General features: G+C 47.9%; 1 protein-coding gene across 3 annotated transcripts in view; it reads right to left on the reverse strand.

Annotated features, from left to right (window-relative positions):
• Window positions 1–3,606: 3,606 nt before the first annotated feature.
• The window catches only part of DHDDS (dehydrodolichyl diphosphate synthase subunit), a 32,583-nt gene continuing 19,517 nt past the window's right edge, over window positions 3,607–16,672 (reverse strand). The window contains exons 9-15 of one of the 3 annotated variants that reach the window (XM_061184690.1): window positions 10,604–10,843; window positions 7,181–9,887; window positions 6,132–6,176; window positions 5,900–5,929; window positions 5,483–5,533; window positions 4,955–5,050; window positions 3,607–4,460 (exon numbers count right to left, since the gene is read on the reverse strand). In XM_061184690.1, the coding sequence (XP_061040673.1) occupies window positions 10,604–10,843 (240 nt within the window). In that variant the 3' untranslated portion in view covers window positions 3,607–4,460; window positions 4,955–5,050; window positions 5,483–5,533; ... (1 more) ...; window positions 6,132–6,176; window positions 7,181–9,887. Of the gene's footprint in view, window positions 4,461–4,954; window positions 5,051–5,482; window positions 5,534–5,899; window positions 5,930–6,131; window positions 6,177–7,180; window positions 10,844–16,672 lie in introns of all 3 variants that reach the window. The other 2 variants (XM_061184689.1, XM_061184692.1) reach the window with 2 other exon arrangements.

The following is a 16,672-nucleotide window of genomic DNA, read 5'->3' on the forward strand; positions in this document are numbered from 1 at the left end:
CAACTAAGACCCGATGCAACCAAATAAATAGATTTTTTAAAAATGGGCAAAGGATTTCAATAAACATTTCTCAAAAAAAAAAAAAAAAAAGGAATTCCCTGGTGGTCTGGTGGTTAGGACTCCATGCTTCCACTGCAGGTTCGATCCCTGGTCAGGGAACTAGGATCCTACATGCCATGCGGCAAAAAAAAACCAAAACCAAAAAAACCCGAAAACAAATGGCCAATAAGCACCTGAAAAGATGCTCAACATCCTAGTCATTAGGGAAATGCAAATCAATACCACAATGAAATATCACTTCATACCCACCAGGATGCCTATAATAAAACAGGAAAGTATGTGTTGACGAGGATGTGGGGAAATTGGAACCCTCATACATCACTGGTAGGAATGTAAAATGGCACGGCTGCTTTGGAAAACTGTTGGTTCCTCAAAAAGTTAAACGTAAGAGATACCATATGACCCGGCAATTCCACTCCTATGTATATACCCCAAAGAACAGGAAACATGTCCACACAGAAATTTGTACACAATACTCATAGCAGTATTAATAGCCAAAAAGTGGAAACAACCTGAACGTCCAACTCATCAATGGATAAAATATGGTATATCATCCATACAATGGACATTTGGCAATAAAATGAAGTACATGCTACAACACGGATGAACCCTGGAAACATGCTAAGTGAAATCAGCCAGTTGCAAGACTACCTACTCTAAGATTTCATTTAGATGCAACGTCTAGAATAGGCCAATCTAAAGACAACGTGGAGGGCTTCCCTCGTGGCGCAGTGGTTAAGAATCCGCCTGCCAAGGCAAGGGACACGGGTTCAAGCCCTGGTCTGGGAAGATCCCACATGCCACAACTAAGTCCGTGTGCCACAACTGCTGAGCATGCACTCTAGAGCCGTGCTCAGCAACGAGAAGCCACCGAAATGAGAAGCCCGTGCACCTCAGTGAAGAATAGCCCCCGCTCACCACAACTAGAGAAAGCCCGCGCACAGCAACGAAGACCCAACACAGCCAAAAAAAAAAAAAAAAAAAAATTAAAAAAATTGAAAAATAAAGACAATGTGGATTAGTGGTTGCCTAGGGCTGGGGGGAGGGGGAATGGGGAATGACTGCTAATAGGTATGAGGTTTCTTTTTGGAGTGCTAAGAATATTCTGGAATTATTGCTAATTGTTGCACAACCTTGAGTATTCTAAAAACCACTGAACTACAGGCTTTAAAATGGGGAATTTCATGGTGTGTGAATTATTTCTCAACTTAAAATAAAGGTGGGGGGCTTGTGCTCAGCAGTGTCAAATACTGCAGTGTCAAGCCACGCAAGGTGAGGCCTGGAGACATCACAGGATCTGACTGTAGCAGTGATTGTCCACTCAGCCCTTCTTCTGTCATCATCTATCCCTCCCCTATTTAATTTCAATAATCCTGGCTGAATCCTAAACAGATTCTGTGGTTCCATCCCTCTTGCCATGATTGGTTTAAGACTGGGCAGGTGACGTACTGCTGCCCAATTAGACACAAGCTACTAAGGCACTTCTGGGAAATAATTCATTATTCTTTTTTTGGCCACGCCAAGCAGCATGCGGGATCTCAGTTCCCCGGCCAGGGATCACCAGGGAAGTCCTGTATAATTCACTCTTCTTAAGGAGAAAAAAAGAAACAATCTTCTGCCTCTGGAGACTGGTGTCAAGTTGAGGTCTGGAGCAGCTGACTTGGAGGCTGAGGTGGGTGGACAACATTCTGAGGGCAGCAGAGCAGCAAAGTTGGAAAGAACCACCCGGGTCCTTAGAACCACTCTACCTCAGTACTTCTCTTAGGGAGATAAATCCTCCTGTTGTAGCCATTTGATTTTTTTTAAATTTAAAGAGCCAAAGCAGCCTAATGCAGGTTACTGGCGACTCTTCCCAAATGGGCTTGGAGACAGGACTAAGGGGAAGGGAATCCATTTTTATATTATCTCTGATTATTTTTAGTTCAGGTCAGGACTGCCACTGATCAAGCTATTCTGGCTGTCTTAAATGTCCTCACCAGGTTTTCACATTTGGTTTCTTGATTTTTAAGCCCAGGCACTCTCATGGTCCACAGCCAATCAAATCAGCAAATATTTTCTCGGAAGGAAAAAAAAGTTCAAGTTCACTCTCCTCATCCTAATTTCTAGGTAACACAAAAAAATGGTTACTACTGAGTATAACCCAAGCCAGTCACTTCATATCTGAGTCTGTTTCTTAGCTATCAAATGGGGGTAATACCTACACAGGATTGACCCAAAGATTAAAGGAGAGCATCTGGCCAAACTTCTAGCATGGTTCACGGCTCAACACGTCTCGACAACCTGAACTCTTAACAAATACTGATGAGATAACCCCAACTGTGGCTTTCCTCAAATCCTGCAACTTCTGTGCAAGTAACAAGTTGCCATACCCCTACTCCTAACAGCTGTATCAGGCTCCACTCTGGAAGATGACACCATCCCTGAATAAAAACTAACAACCTACATCCCAGAACTATTTCAGCAATAATGGAAGCAAATGCCTGGAAATTGCCTAAGTGGGCAAACTTTACTTTATCTAAAAGGTGCCCCTTAAAAGTCGAACTCAGAAATTATTTTTGACTAAAGTTGGAGGTTTGAACCAGGACTTTGCTACTCATTAGATGTACTCATAACCGCTTCTCTTTAGATGTACACATAACCTTGAACAAGTCTTTTCATCTGAGCCGTTTCCTCATCGGTAAAAAGGGTGTTAAACACTTGCATTACACAACTGTCTCAAAACTGAAGATCAGAGATAATACACAGAAAACTTATCAACAAAGAGCTTAACTGATATGAAAGCTCTACCGTTTTGACTAAAGGGATAAACAAAGCAACGTAAGATTATTTTTTAAAATAGCCTCCAATTTACTTTATTCCTCTCAAACAATAGAAGTGACCCATGAAAGCAAATTCAAATTGCAAGCATCAATTTATTACAAGTTCTATTTCCTAACAGATAACTTCTTGCTATTTCCCTAGAGGAAAGGGGTTCTCTGCAGCGTCTCCAGAATAAGGCAATCAGCAAAGTCCCCATTAACGTCTTTGCTTTTGGAGCTAGAACAGTTTACCAGCAAGGACAGGAATTTAATCAATTCACAGAAGACTTGCAGGTCTGCTCAACAGCAGGGTGCCATCTGCCTTACACATCTTATGGCCAACTGTGTAGACACAGGCATTTTCTTCTCGCACAAGAACTATATAGCCGTATCCAATAGCTTGCTAATTTTACAGAGATCTTAAATGTGAATGAAGTGGAAAGGTTCTTTTACTATCAGCTGCCAGGCCAAAACCTCAGATCTACCAAATACCTGCATTTAAAAATACACTTCAGGTAGTGCTACACAACCAAGTACAGAAACCACTTCTCTGCTCCCAGCCTCTCACCACCAGTCTACTCCTGGGATCTTTCCCAAGTCCACGTAGCACTGTGTTCTACAGATGGACCATAAAGACTGACTGTGCACGGAACCTCTACACCTCACACCAGAATGCACCCTGTCCCAAGAGACTTGGAGAAACCAGGCTCCCCCACTCCTGGGAAAAGATTAGAGGCAGCATTCCAAGTCAAACTGTATCCAGCTTTATTAAAGATACTTTTCATAAACAATCATGGTATTTCAGGCAGGACATGGGCAGACAATCGTTAACAGTATACAACAACTTTCAAACTCCCTTTTGCAATGGACTACCAAAATCAGAAAGCCACTATAAAACCCAATGAAGTCTTCATGTGATGCTCTGAACAGGGAAAGTTTAGAGTGAGGGCTGACATTTCACATTTAGTATGTTGTTTAACAACTTTTCACAAGCCGACCCTGACTTTCAGGAAATGGAAATGAAAATGGCGAAAGTATCAATCTGAAGATCCACAATCTAAAAAAGGAACCACTGCTCTTTTGAGGGACGCCATCTCATTGGTGACAATGCAAAGTCCAGATTGCCTGACATACTGGTAACCAATTTTGGGGGGTCAGGTTCCAACAGGTCTCTGGGTTTAAGGGAGTCAAGTCTATGCTGAAGGTGGAGAGGGAGAAGAGGACATAAAAACTAATTTTAGTTTTTCCACACCACAGGGCGTTTGTGCCAAGGTGGCTACTGTGTGTCAACATCAAGGAACCCCTCCTTCCTGGGAACCAAGAGGAAGTCTCTCAAAACCAGAAGGGAAAGGTGTTTTTTTCCCACGTCAATCCAGCTTCAGAGACAATCTATTAGTGACATGTGCTCTTCCCCCCAAAAACAACAATGAAGTGTTCTGTATGCTAACAACATAGCTTAAAAAAAAAAAAGTAAAACAAAATTCTGCATTTTTATAAAACTTGATAAAAAATAGTATTTCAAACTGTACAGTCACCAGAAGTACACAGTTATCAAAAATGCACACTTCACTTGGCATCTCCAGCACCTTCAGCTTTCTGTGCCTAAAAGAAAAACAGACAGATGAATACAATATGTAGACGTGGAAACTATCTTCATTCATATTTCATTTATACCATTTCTTTGCTCCCAGACCAAAGTTCAGGTTTTAGGTACTTTGACACTGAGACTCAGTATTTCTTTTGAAAATGACTTGGCAGGTAACTTTGCTAAGTCACTTCCCCTCTGGACCTTACTGTAAAATTGGGGAAGGGGGCACACCAGTATTACAAGATCTGAGGTTATTCCCAACTTGAAAACCATGGTGTAGCATGAGTGCGACACCTAAGGACAGGACAAGGCTCATACCACAGCTCTCTTTATTGGACGGCAGAGACTTCAAGAATCCAGATTAAACTCACAGAAAAAAAACACAAGCAAACTCCAGACTAAAAGGCACACTTGGAGTGATACAGATGCAAGAAAAAGGCCATAAAAGCTTTTGGGATCATTAACTGATTGAATGGGCAGACTTAACATAAAGTGAAAATAGTTGTACCTGGTCTGTTTTGGCATCTCCATTTTCTGCAGGGTTATTCCCATCCTTGCCAGCATCAGCTTTCCCCTTTTTCCCTTTGGGTACCTTCTCTCCCTTCTAAAATGGGGAGATGGGGGGAAAAAAGCTGTTTCTCCTCATTTCATATCATCAGGATACAAGTCTACAAAGCTCTGTACAAGTAGGGTTGTTTATCAAATATAAGATACACACATAAAGTATATACCCTCCCCCATTCATAAAAACAAGGCCAAATTGTGGTCTTCAATACACGGAATTCTTTATCTGAGTGTAAATAATAGAATAAGACAACTTAAACACTTGCACTTGTTTAATACCCAAGTGTACAGTTTTCTGTAAATTGAAGACAGAGTTCTTGGTTAAGGACCGGTCCTATTAACTTGGTCAAATCTCAACTTTGTGTCAACAGATGAAGTTGTTATATAGCAGGTCTCCCTGTCAGCAACATGGGAAACTGTTCAGGCTTTTATGTAAATCCTAGATGCATGTTTGTCTCACTGTCCTACTCACCTTTGCAGGGGCCTTTTTAGGCTTGGGCTCTGGCTTTGGAGGAGCAGGTTTCTTTTATTTGGGGGAGAAAATGGAAGCAGAGAACATTAGTACAATGGACCAAAGAAAACAACCCACAACCAAACCACAGCACCACTGGCATAGAAGTTTCTCCTACTTTGTAAAGTTTGTGGCGGGCTTTCCATTAGAACTTCATATCTTCAGAAACCCACTCAAGTAACACTCGGAAGTGTCCCACTTTGGCTACAGCCATCACAATTTCAGAACCAGCAAATTCCAAATGGGCAAGAGTCCATAGCAGAGTAAGTCATTCAATACCAGCCACTGACCGTAATTCATGGGAAGCAAAGGGAATCGTTTTTCAATGCTTTTTAGTTTCAGGGAATAATATGAAAATTTAAAAGCAGACACACTTACAGCAGATAACCTTGCAGATCTTCTCTGCGGCTATTTAAAAAAAAATAAAGAAAGTTACAAATAGGACAGTTGAACCACTTAAAAACAAAAAAGTTTTGGAGCTAAACTCTTCTAGACTATAGGAAGTAAAAAGAGCTTACTGAGGCAAATTCAGGACTATGAATATGGTTAATCACCACTAAAGGAGCCCAAGGCTTTGTGAGACTCCAAAAGCAGTGAGAATAAGACTTACTTCATCCTTCACCTTGGTTTTATCTCCTTTAGCATCCCCTTCAGCCTATAAAAAACAAGCAAAGGCTAAGAAAGTTGCAGCTTCTGAAGCAGTTAATGATTCAGTAAACTTAACAAAGTCCTAAAGGGGGGAAAAAAAAAATCGAAGGGAACCTTGTACACAACTTTACTAGGACATACAAATCCTCAGTTTGTGGCATCCCCAGCTCCTATGCAAATCCCCGAAGTGCTCAGAAAGCTCTAGGAACGCTCTTAGGTGTCAGCTTCACACCCGGTCTGGCTCATAGCGCGCAAGGACGGCGGGGCCCCGCGAAGCGCGCGCAAAGCTGGAGCGAGGCGCGCGAAGTGCAGCCCGCGCCGCCGCGCCAGGCAGAGGCAACAGCTGCACAAGGAGCAAACAAACCCCTCCGGAGGCGGGGCCCGAGCGCCGTTGCCATGGCAGCCGTCGAGGGCGGGAGACGGGAGGCGCACGCAGCCGGGGGAACTCGTGGGCGGCAGCGGCGCGCACCGAGGCGAGTCTCGTGCGCGGGGGCCGTGGGCGGCGCGCGGTGGAGGTGGGGCCACACTGCGAAGTCCCGCCCCAGGGAAGAGGGCCCCGCCCCCTCACGGCGGCGGTTTTTTGGCGGCAGCGCGTTCCCCCGCCCGCCAACCCCGAATGCCGCCTTCCCGCCCTTTCGGGTTTGAATTGCCCGCCCGCGGGGAAGGGGGGGGGGGCTAGCGATGGGGGGAGGGGGCGCGGGGCGGGCACGTCGAGCCCAAGGGGAGCGGGATAAACAGCCGCCAACATGGCTCCTCCCGCCGCGGCCGCCGCTCCTCCAATATGGCCTCTGGCGCCCGCGGGCAGCCGAGCCGCGCAGGGTTAGCCCGGGGCCGCCTGACACCGCCTCGAGCTACCGCGCCGGGGGGCTGAGCCTGCTCCAGCTCGCCGCTGATTCGCGCTTCCCAAAGCCGGGGAAGCGGCGGCGGCTGCTGCATTGGTGGTGGTGGTGGCGGTGGTGGTGGTGGTGGCGGCGGCGGCGGCCCAGCGCCTGGGGCCCTCGCGCCACGTACCTTTCTCTTGGGCATGGTGGCGACGGCGGCGGGACGTAGGCGCTGGACACGGGGATGCAGTGGCGCGCGGCTTTGGCCAGTCCAGGGGTCGCTCTTGCCTCTTCTTCACACTGCTCGGGCTCCGGGGGGTTTATAAAGTTTTTATAGCGCTGGGAGCCCCGGACCGGTTAGAACCGGATTTCACCTCCCGCCGCCGCTCATTGGCCCAGCTGGGGTCACGTGGGCGGGGTTTAAACTCACCTCCTCTGGAGGGAGTGAGGAGGGGGGTATGGGGGGGAGGGCGCGCGAGACGGCGGCGCGCCTAGGGGGGTGGGGGCGCAGTGGGGGAGGCGCGCGTCGAGGGCAATAAATGAGGGAGGGTGGTGCGACTCGGCGGGCTCTGGGTTTCGGCTCCCGCCAAGAGCTGGCTTTTGCAAACTACCAAGTTCCTTCCACCTTATGCAACCGAGCTACCCACTTCTCCAAGCCATGCGACACTTAGGGCGCATCTCAGCCGCTTTCCTTCCTGTTCCCGCTGGGGGCCCCAGAAGAAGGGTTTGCAAGGCCTGGCCGCACTGCCCTTCGCCGCCGGAGGCGGGAGGAAGCGCGCGGCTTGGAGACACAGGCTGCAGTTCCCAGGGCCAAGGCTAACGCTGAAGTGGGGAAAGAGCGGGGAAGCCAGCTCGGCGCAGCCGGACGTGCATCCTTCCAGGCTGCCACTCGGAGGACGCCTCTCGGGCACCTCACCTGGAAGGCGGTCCACTCGAGGTGGGGTGGGGGTTCCAGGGGGAGACTTTACACGCAGAGGTGCCTTTCGGGTGCAGTGGGGCAGGTAGGAGCTGTCCTTTCAGCACCCGTTGCTCAGCCGCCTCCCCAAACACCAACGAAGCCCCCCCAAAGCCTGTCGGGTGGCTGGCTCTCTTAGGTCCTTGTATTCCTGGACCTCAGAACCCCGCCACCGAATGACGGAGTGTGGCGCCAAGAAGGCCTACTAGCACTCCCCTCCCTCTAAGCTTTACCCGCTTCGGAGACATGAAGCTCAGCTGCCCCCACCCGATGCAGCCACCAACCCTGGGCGCTGCAGACGCAGCTGGCGAAATCCCTCCTTCCTCACTGGCAGGCTGGCTGGCTTCCTTTCACTTGCGCGAGGGAAAAGGAGGGTGGAGGAAAGCGTCCGGGCATTAGGAAACAAGTAGAGGTACAGGTGTTGCAATGGAAAAAGGGCTCTTCCAGTGGCTCCCCCCGCCCTGCCCCCAAAGCTAGGGATCCTGGAGGTAGCCAAGTGCAACTGAGGGAGGTAGACAATTGCTGCAGCAAAACATGATCTTCTGTTGCACTGTTCGCAAACAAGTTTTACATCTAAGAAAGAATTTTTAAAATTCTATTTGACACCCTAGAGAACGCAACACGATAAATATCCTCAACTGGGGGGGGGGTTGGCTCACAGGTGGGAGGACATTTAAATAGGTCTCACCGAGTTTCTTGAGGCAAGGGTTGAGCTGGTTTGTACAAATCACACCAGTAGAAAGCAATCACTGTGAGTTCATATCAACTATTTGCAGCTCCTGTTCCTGAGCAGCAGCGATCCCTTGGCCTCTTCTCCTTTCCACCCCTTACACTGCCTCCTGAGGCAGCCACTCCTCACCCCTCCCCACTGTGTACCTTTCCCAGAATACAGGACCTCAGGCCAAAGAGACCAGCCCCATTAATCACCTCTGCTGTACCCCAATCATAGTTAGGGAAAGTCAGACCCAGAAAGGAGGCAGGACTCAACCACCATGCTCACAGGGCAGATTCCGTTTGCTGCCTCCAGCCCCTCATTCCCGCCTTAATTGCAGGGCTCTGCATTATAGCCGCATAATTCATGCCTCCCTAATTAAGGCTGTCAACAGCCCCATTGTAAAGCTGGAAAATGTACAGCACCTGCTCTCTGGGAACCCTGTGCCAGGGATTGGTAGTGGGGAGTGCCAGGTGTGTGAGGGGGGGTCTTGCCAAAGGGTGCATTGATTGGCTTCTCAATCGCAGTGCCGGGCATTTATGCTTGATTCTGGGAGCAGGGATGATGGCCAAAGGGTCTCTTGTGCCAGGTATCCAGGCACAGAAAGGGGAGGAGACTGGAGTATAGGGAAGTTAGAGGTTTTAAAGAATATGCTCTTAGCACTGCTTGCAAGATCCTACCTCTCCCCTAGAGGGAGGTGCTGGGAAACAGTGTGCAGAAAGTAAAACGGGAAGACTGAACAGAGTAGCCTTTGGTTGGTATTACCCGCTGGTGCTTGCTGCTCTGGGGCACCTGAAGCACAGAGCTGCTCAGACAGCTCTTCAAAGGCACTAATCCTCTCAGCAGCTCTGCAGCGAGGCCTGGCAGGGAGAGGTAAGGAAAAGGACACAGCCCTTGACTCGGCCCTCTTCTCCCTGCTGGGCAACCTTGGCCCTCACAAACTGAGACTCTGCCATGCTGGGAATAAATCATCTCACGGTCTACTTAGGCGGCCAGGTCAAAAGCTGAGAAAAGCCTCAAAGGCTGTAGAGGTGGGAAGCAGAGTCCGAGATGCGGAGGGCAGGAGGCAGTCAGTTGGGAGAAGTGCTTGTTTCTGTGCTCTTGGTCCTGATGTGATCCAGGGAAGGTGGCCTGTGCTGGATTAGATTCACCAGGGCCTATAGGTCTTCTGTTACCCTGTAGCCATGGAGGGGACCGGTCTCACTGGGGAGTGGAGCCTGGCCCCATGCCCTGCAAGAGGAGGAGAAAAGCTTGTGTGGGCTGAGTCGACAATAGGTAATTGGATTGTAATCACCCGCCTGGCTTCCGTGCACCATTGGGGGCGCTGCTTTCAGTGAGCAGTCAGCACTGTGTGGTGGGAGGGGGTAGAGATTCAATAGCAAATCCCAGGTGGAGAGACAAGGGGGAGGAGCAGCAGATGGGCAAATTTTCTTTCTGTCTCTCCCTCCCCTTCCTTGCCTAAATAACGCTGGCTGCCTATTAGCTATTTACCAGCAGATCCAAGGTGGGTCCACATCTTTTGTGAAGACTAAGATGGATGGGTAAAGGGCTAAGGTTCTGGGGAGACCTCTTCCCCGAAATTCTTTGTGTTGAAGGATGTGCTGGTGGAAAAAGAAAGTGCACCTAGGAGTACAGGTAGAGGTGGCAAAGATGGAAGAGCTGGGGCCCTCTGCTCTCCGAACCTATTCGTGATCCGAGTTTGACCTGGATCAGAGTTTGGGTTTAGTGTACTTGTGAGAGACTCTCACCCTCAACCCTCGCCAGGGGCACTGTCCCAGGCAGCCCAAAGATATCTATGGCCAGCAAACCTGGCCTCTGGGGCTCCCTTGCCAAGCAAAGGAAACACAATTCATCATCAGGAGGGAGGTACCTTTCACCAAGAAAAGAAAGGGGAGTGGGGCCCTAGAGGCAGAGGGCAGGGCAAAGTGGCAGGAGGCCAGCCTCACTCAGGCTGATGCAGTGCCCAGACGTGCCAGCCAGTCAGCCCGCTTGAGTTCTAAGGCCTGCAGGAAGCCTTGGACCCGCTCTTCTCGTCTGGCTGAGAGTTTGTGCAAGCGTGTCCGTCGGAGCTGGGCGTCCCCACTGGCCTGGAGCCCCTCTTGCAGCAGCTGTTCTGTCACTGCAGCCTGGTCCCTCTCCAGCTGCTGCCTCTTCCGATCCTCTGCATACATGTCTCGGGCCTTCTGCTAGAGAAAAGTGGGGATTGGGGTGGGGAGATCATTTTTAGGCGTGGGTGGAATTGGGATGGAGGAGGTAGGGGTGGGGCACAGGACAGGCCAAGTTAAGTGGAACAGTGGGAAGTGTGTAGCAGATTTGGAAAGATCTGGGAGTAGGTGTGCAATGGGTGGTGCCCATGTTGTATAGGCAGGGCAGTGGCAGTTCTGGATCCATCTTGGTTTGTTTTGGGTGGGAGTTTCTATATTTCTTGAAATTCTTCTCAGGTTTGCACTTGGAAGGGAACAAGACAAATGTGGGTGTGACTTCTGGTTCCCCCACCACCTAGCTTTGTGGCTTTGGGCAAATCCTCTCCTAACCTCACTTCTTCATCTGTAAAGCGGGGGTTGTGCCTACCTTGAAGAGTGGTTTTAAGGATTCGAGATAATATATGCAAAACCCCTCCAGCATATTAGCAGGCTCTCAAACAGAAACAGCAATCTTACAAGTTATTACTGCCTATTCTCTGATGCAAGGAAGGTTCTATTCCTGCCTGGGGCATATCCAGTGGGTCATTTCTTTGGTTTCCCAGGTCACGCTAAGGGTGCCATCCTCCCAACTCCCTAAAGTTATCTTTCAGACTTTGGATCCAGAACTGCCTCTCATATGGAGACCAGGCTGACTCGCCCAGCAAATGACCCTCCTGTGAACATTATGAGAAAAAGGTTCAGCTTTCTTAAGCCACTTACTTCATCCTGCCTCTAGAATAGGCATTAGTGTCCATAGTCCACATTTTCTGTTAGAAAAATGAACCCTTGAAGGCTCAGTGGAGCCCTCAGGCTCCTGGAACCAGTTCTGACACCAGGTAAGTGATTATATTCCTTGGAAGCACTTCTCATACCCTGTGTGTGTCTTCAGACAAACCATAAACTCCTAGAGGACAGAGACTGTGGCTTTTCCTTTCTGGCACTTGGGGCACCCTGTACATGTGAAGTGCTCAGTACGCTGACCGTATGATCCCAGGAGGACACGGAGGATGCTCCTGGCACAGAAGGGGAAAACCCTTTTGGAGCAGAACCAAGGCCTTGCTGTGCCTCACTGATGCTCTCTGCTCCTGCCACTCTAACAGGCTGTAGAACCTTAGCACCAGAGTCCCTTCTGCCAAACCTATTCCATGTGTGAGAAACTCCCATTTTGCTGCCGATTTGGTATCCTATACCCTTTGTGACCCTTACCACATTCTACCTTGTACTGTGGTATCTGGGTACCTGTCTGTGTCCTACTCAGCCTGTGAACACGTGGATTGCTTTGTTTTAATCCTTTAAGGAATATCTTACATGTACACAAGCACTTCATCTGTTGTCTCACTTGACCCTCCCAAAAGAGCTAGGGAGGTACTTTCTATCTGCTGGAGACAGACATGGAGGTTCAGTGTAGGGAAGTGATTTGCTAGGGCCTCTCAGCAATAAACACTTACTGCACGAATAAAGATGACAAATGAAAAATCTGGAAAATCCCCCCTCCAGGCTGTTGAAAGATCCAAGGCATTCAAGGGTACTCTTCTGCTATGATAACGAACTCCCATATGGAGCTATGAAGACTAAAACAAGCTTAAAAAGTTGCTGCTAAGGGTCTTCATCTTGCTAGAAGGGCTTCTTCCTGGCCTTAGTCAGGAGGAACCCTGGGTCCTACATACAAGACTTTATTGGGGGTGTGGAAATGCACAGGACGTAGTCACCACGATCCATATGCTTACAGGCTGAGTAGGACACAGAGATGCACCCAAATACCATAATACAAGGTGGAATGTGGTAAGGATCATCATGGAGGTAAGAGAAAGGGCCATGCAGTTCAGAGGAAAGAAACTGTGGTTGATGAAGTTCAAGGGGACAGTGAAATCTCATGGGCAGGCAGAATCTGAGCTGAGCTTTAACCAATGGGGAAGATTCAGATAAAGGTAGAGTGTATGGGGGGAGGAGAATATCAGGCGGGGGAATAATGGGCAGAGACTCAGGAAATCAAAGAGCATGATCAGGCCAGTGTGAGTCTGCCTGGAATACTGGGGTTTGAGAAATTTCTGTCCAGAGGACTCCCTCACCTCTCCAAGCCTATTTCTTCATCTGCAAAATGGGGACGATAGTGTCCATCTCACTGGGTGGTTTGAGGAAAAATGAGATAATAAGTGCCCAATCTGGTGCCTGGCTATTAACAGTTAGCCCTTCTTCTGTCACCACTGCTTGTGGCTAGGGCTAAGTAGGCTAAGTCCTGGCTGAACAGAAAGGATGAGGGCACCGAGCCACAGAAGGAGGAAATGCGGAGCTGGTTAAAATTGCTCCATGAGGCTCAGGCTTTTCCCAAATGGCAGCCCTAGACTGAGTGCTGAGCAGGGAGGCTGCAGCCAAGCAGATCCTGGCCCCTAATTTGCCAGGAATCAGCGATTCACTGTTAGGACGACAGAGTTAAGGGGAGCTCGTAAAGACCATCAGCTCTAGCCTTCTCATTGTACAGACAAGGACACCAAGGCTAAGGTGGGGAGGGGCTTGGCCTAGGTCACACAGTGGGTTGAAGTTCCCTTGGTTTCTCCACTAAGATAACTTCTTGAAAGATGTTTGGGAAATGTGTTTCGTGCCTCTGGATAAGCTGTACTTTCTAGGGGTGGAGTGGGGAACCAGTGGCCTGCATCTGGGCGCCTCTGCGCAACCTCCACATGGTCTGGATCTACCTCCCTATCTCAAAGGTGTTGTAAGTTCTTCTCAGGTACTCAGCCTCTGAAAATCTAGGCTAATGGAAGTCCTAATAGTCAATTTCTCTCTCCCTGACCATACTGTCTACTCTCCCTGTATAATGACCAATCAGGGGAGAGGGCGTTAATAATTACCTTAGACACTTCCTATGCAGACCTCATGTGGTCTTGGTGTAAGGGCTCCAAGGAGCTCGTTTTGAGAAATGGGGCCCTAACCTATTAATATAAATCTCTCTTGGGCATTAAGCCTCTCTGCTCTTGTTCTCTCCTCAGCCGAATTAGGGAACAAGAGCCCCCCAAAAAAAAAAAATAAAATAAAATATAATAGCCCCTCCAGTATATAAACCCTCAAGTCCTCTGACCTCACTGGGGCATGGAGAGGATTCAGGTCTTGGGTTTCAAAACATTCATTAGCTAATGACAAGTCTTCCCATAAGTCCCCATTTGCCACAATCAATATGCCCAGGTCAGTAGCATGGGGGGTGCATTTCTGAGGGTTGTTAGAGACAGTACCTCTTGCTGGAAACATGATGTTTTGATGAGCACCCAGAGTCTCCCTGCTAAGGGAACTGTACTGGTGATGGGATGAGCGGGGTGCTAAGTGTCCGTGGTTTTTCTGGAGACAGATGAAGTCTGAAGAGCCCAGAGACATACATGGTGAACGATATAGGCCACCAGTCTCCGAAAATGAACTCTGTTCCAGCGCTTTTAGTGTATTAGCTTAACGAAGACTTACCACAAACCTGTGAGGCAGGTATTATTATTATCATTACTCCTCTCATTTTACAGATGAGAAAAGTGATTCTCTGAAGGGTTAAGTAATTGCCCAGTCAGTCACACAGCTAGAAGGCAGTGCCATGACTCAAAGTCAGGAATGTCTGAGACAATAGCTGAAGTTTTTAATTTCTCTTGAGAAGAAGATAGTGACTACCTGAAGAGCACTAGAAATAAAATGGTTGATTGTTCCACCCTGGCGTTTAACCTCTGACAAATGCATCAAAGGAAGTTTAGTGGGAATATGTATATTCTCCCTCTATATTATTACAGATTAAGTGGACCGAACACTTATTCCTCATCTCTGTCAATGATCCCCCCATGGACCTACCATCCATGCAGCTTGTAACTGAGGATCAGTGGCTCTGTACTGCTGCCCACCCCTTCCTTGCCCTGATTTTCTACCTGTCCTACTGTGTCATAGTCAAGATTTCTTCCATTTGCCAGCCCCCATTCTGTAAGACTGATGGGTGACCACCTGGAAACTGCCATGGTCCCTTCAAATACCAAAGTCTAGCCTCCAACAATTTGTAGCTGAGTCCCTGTTTCCATTAGCATCCATCAGCTGCCTTCATCCCAGTGAGCTACTATAGATCAAGAACCCAACTCCCTGCCCTGGCTTCCTGCAGGGAATGGGGACATACTGGGCTGGGCTTAGAGACAGAGCAGCTCAGAATTTAACAATGGGAATTTGGGAGATGGGGCAAGAACGCAGATGTGGAGGCAGAATACCAAAGGGTATGGGAACAAGGAACTGTGAAGAGTCCAATTTGGTGATGATACAGGATACATACAAGGGAGATATTAGAAAGATCAGCTCTCTGTGGTCTGAGGCCAAACTGGCCAGGATGTTGTCAGTCTGGATTGTACGCTTAGTGCTTCTGCTGAGGTGCTAAGATTTCTAGAAACAGAGTTTGAGGGCTCCTGGGTAGAGGAAATCTGGCCAAAACCCCTATGAGGTCTGCTGAAAAAAGGTTCAGGGCAGTCAATATCTCTGTTATTACTTTGGTTTCCTCACTCTAAAAATGGGGGCAATTAATAATAGTATGTACCTTATAGAACTACATAGAATCTAAGTAAAAGGATGCCTGACACGTAAGAACGCAATAAATGTTTGAAATTATGATTCTCAGGTACCAAATGAAACTCTTAATAGCTGTCCTCAAACACGCTCCACCCCATCCTAGGAAACAGCAGAGCCATCTACCCAGCTGCCCAGGCCAAAACCTAAATGTTTTGGTTCCTGATAACATTAACATTTGTACTCATTTGTTTTATCCTACAAGATGCATAAAAGAGTTTCAGAGTTACATCATCAACATTACCACTAATAAACCTCTTAAGTAATGTTTAAGTTAGCTTTCCAGTTTGTATTATCCTTAGAATATATCCCACTAAAAATGTATAGTCAGAGAACTATGTTCAGGTAACTGGAATTAATCCCTTTCTCTGGGGGTTATATTATCAACTTAGTTTCATTTGTTTCTGTTTTAACTTTTGTTTTTCCTCCATCTCAGTCCACTCAGCCCTCCCCTTCTCTACAGCTGCAACCCCACCTCGAGGCACATTCTCCCACCTGGACTACTGTAGAAGTTTGGTCTCTGACTCCTGCCCTCTGAAAATCCTGAGTGATTTTTACAAAATGTAAATCAGATCCCGTCACTCCCCTGATCAAAAGTCTTCAGATGTGCCATCATGGCCTACAAGGCCCTCAGTGATCAGAGGCCTGACTCCTACCCAGCCTCATCCCACATCCTTCTCCCTCATGCGTGCTGGCCTCTTTCTTTGTTCTTCCAAGACCTAAACTTTATAACTTTAGTATCCTTGCCCTTGCTGCTCCCTCTGCAGAGAATAATTCTTTCCCCCTGGATTTTTACCCGTCTGGCTACTTCTCATCTTTAATATAATGGCTTAAAAAAGACCTCCTTAGAGAGGCCTTCCTTGACTGCTTTATTCAGCACCTCCTGCTCTCTTCATTACTTTCTAGCATATCACCCTGTTTTCTTCATTGCCTTATTACAATCTGCAATTATTGTATATACTTGTTTACTTATTATCTGTCTCCTCAAGTAAAAATATAAGCTCCATGAAGGTACGGATCTTGTCTGGCCAACTAACTGCTTGACTCTCTTGTGCCTAATACTAACATAGTGCCTGACTCAGACCAGGTACTCAGTAATAGACATTTATGAAATGAGTGAAACTTGAGGTAATTCCTCCGATAGCCATGTGGGAAAGTATCTGAGAAACCTGAAATTACTAAAAGACTTCTGAGCAGCCAACTTAGAGACAAGAATATCCATACACAAAAGCTCGTGCACCAAGATCCTCTGGGCTTCATGCA

Source organism: Eubalaena glacialis, chromosome 3 (genome assembly GCF_028564815.1).
Source record: "Eubalaena glacialis isolate mEubGla1 chromosome 3, mEubGla1.1.hap2.+ XY, whole genome shotgun sequence".
NCBI classification, from domain to species: domain Eukaryota; kingdom Metazoa; phylum Chordata; class Mammalia; order Artiodactyla; family Balaenidae; genus Eubalaena; species Eubalaena glacialis.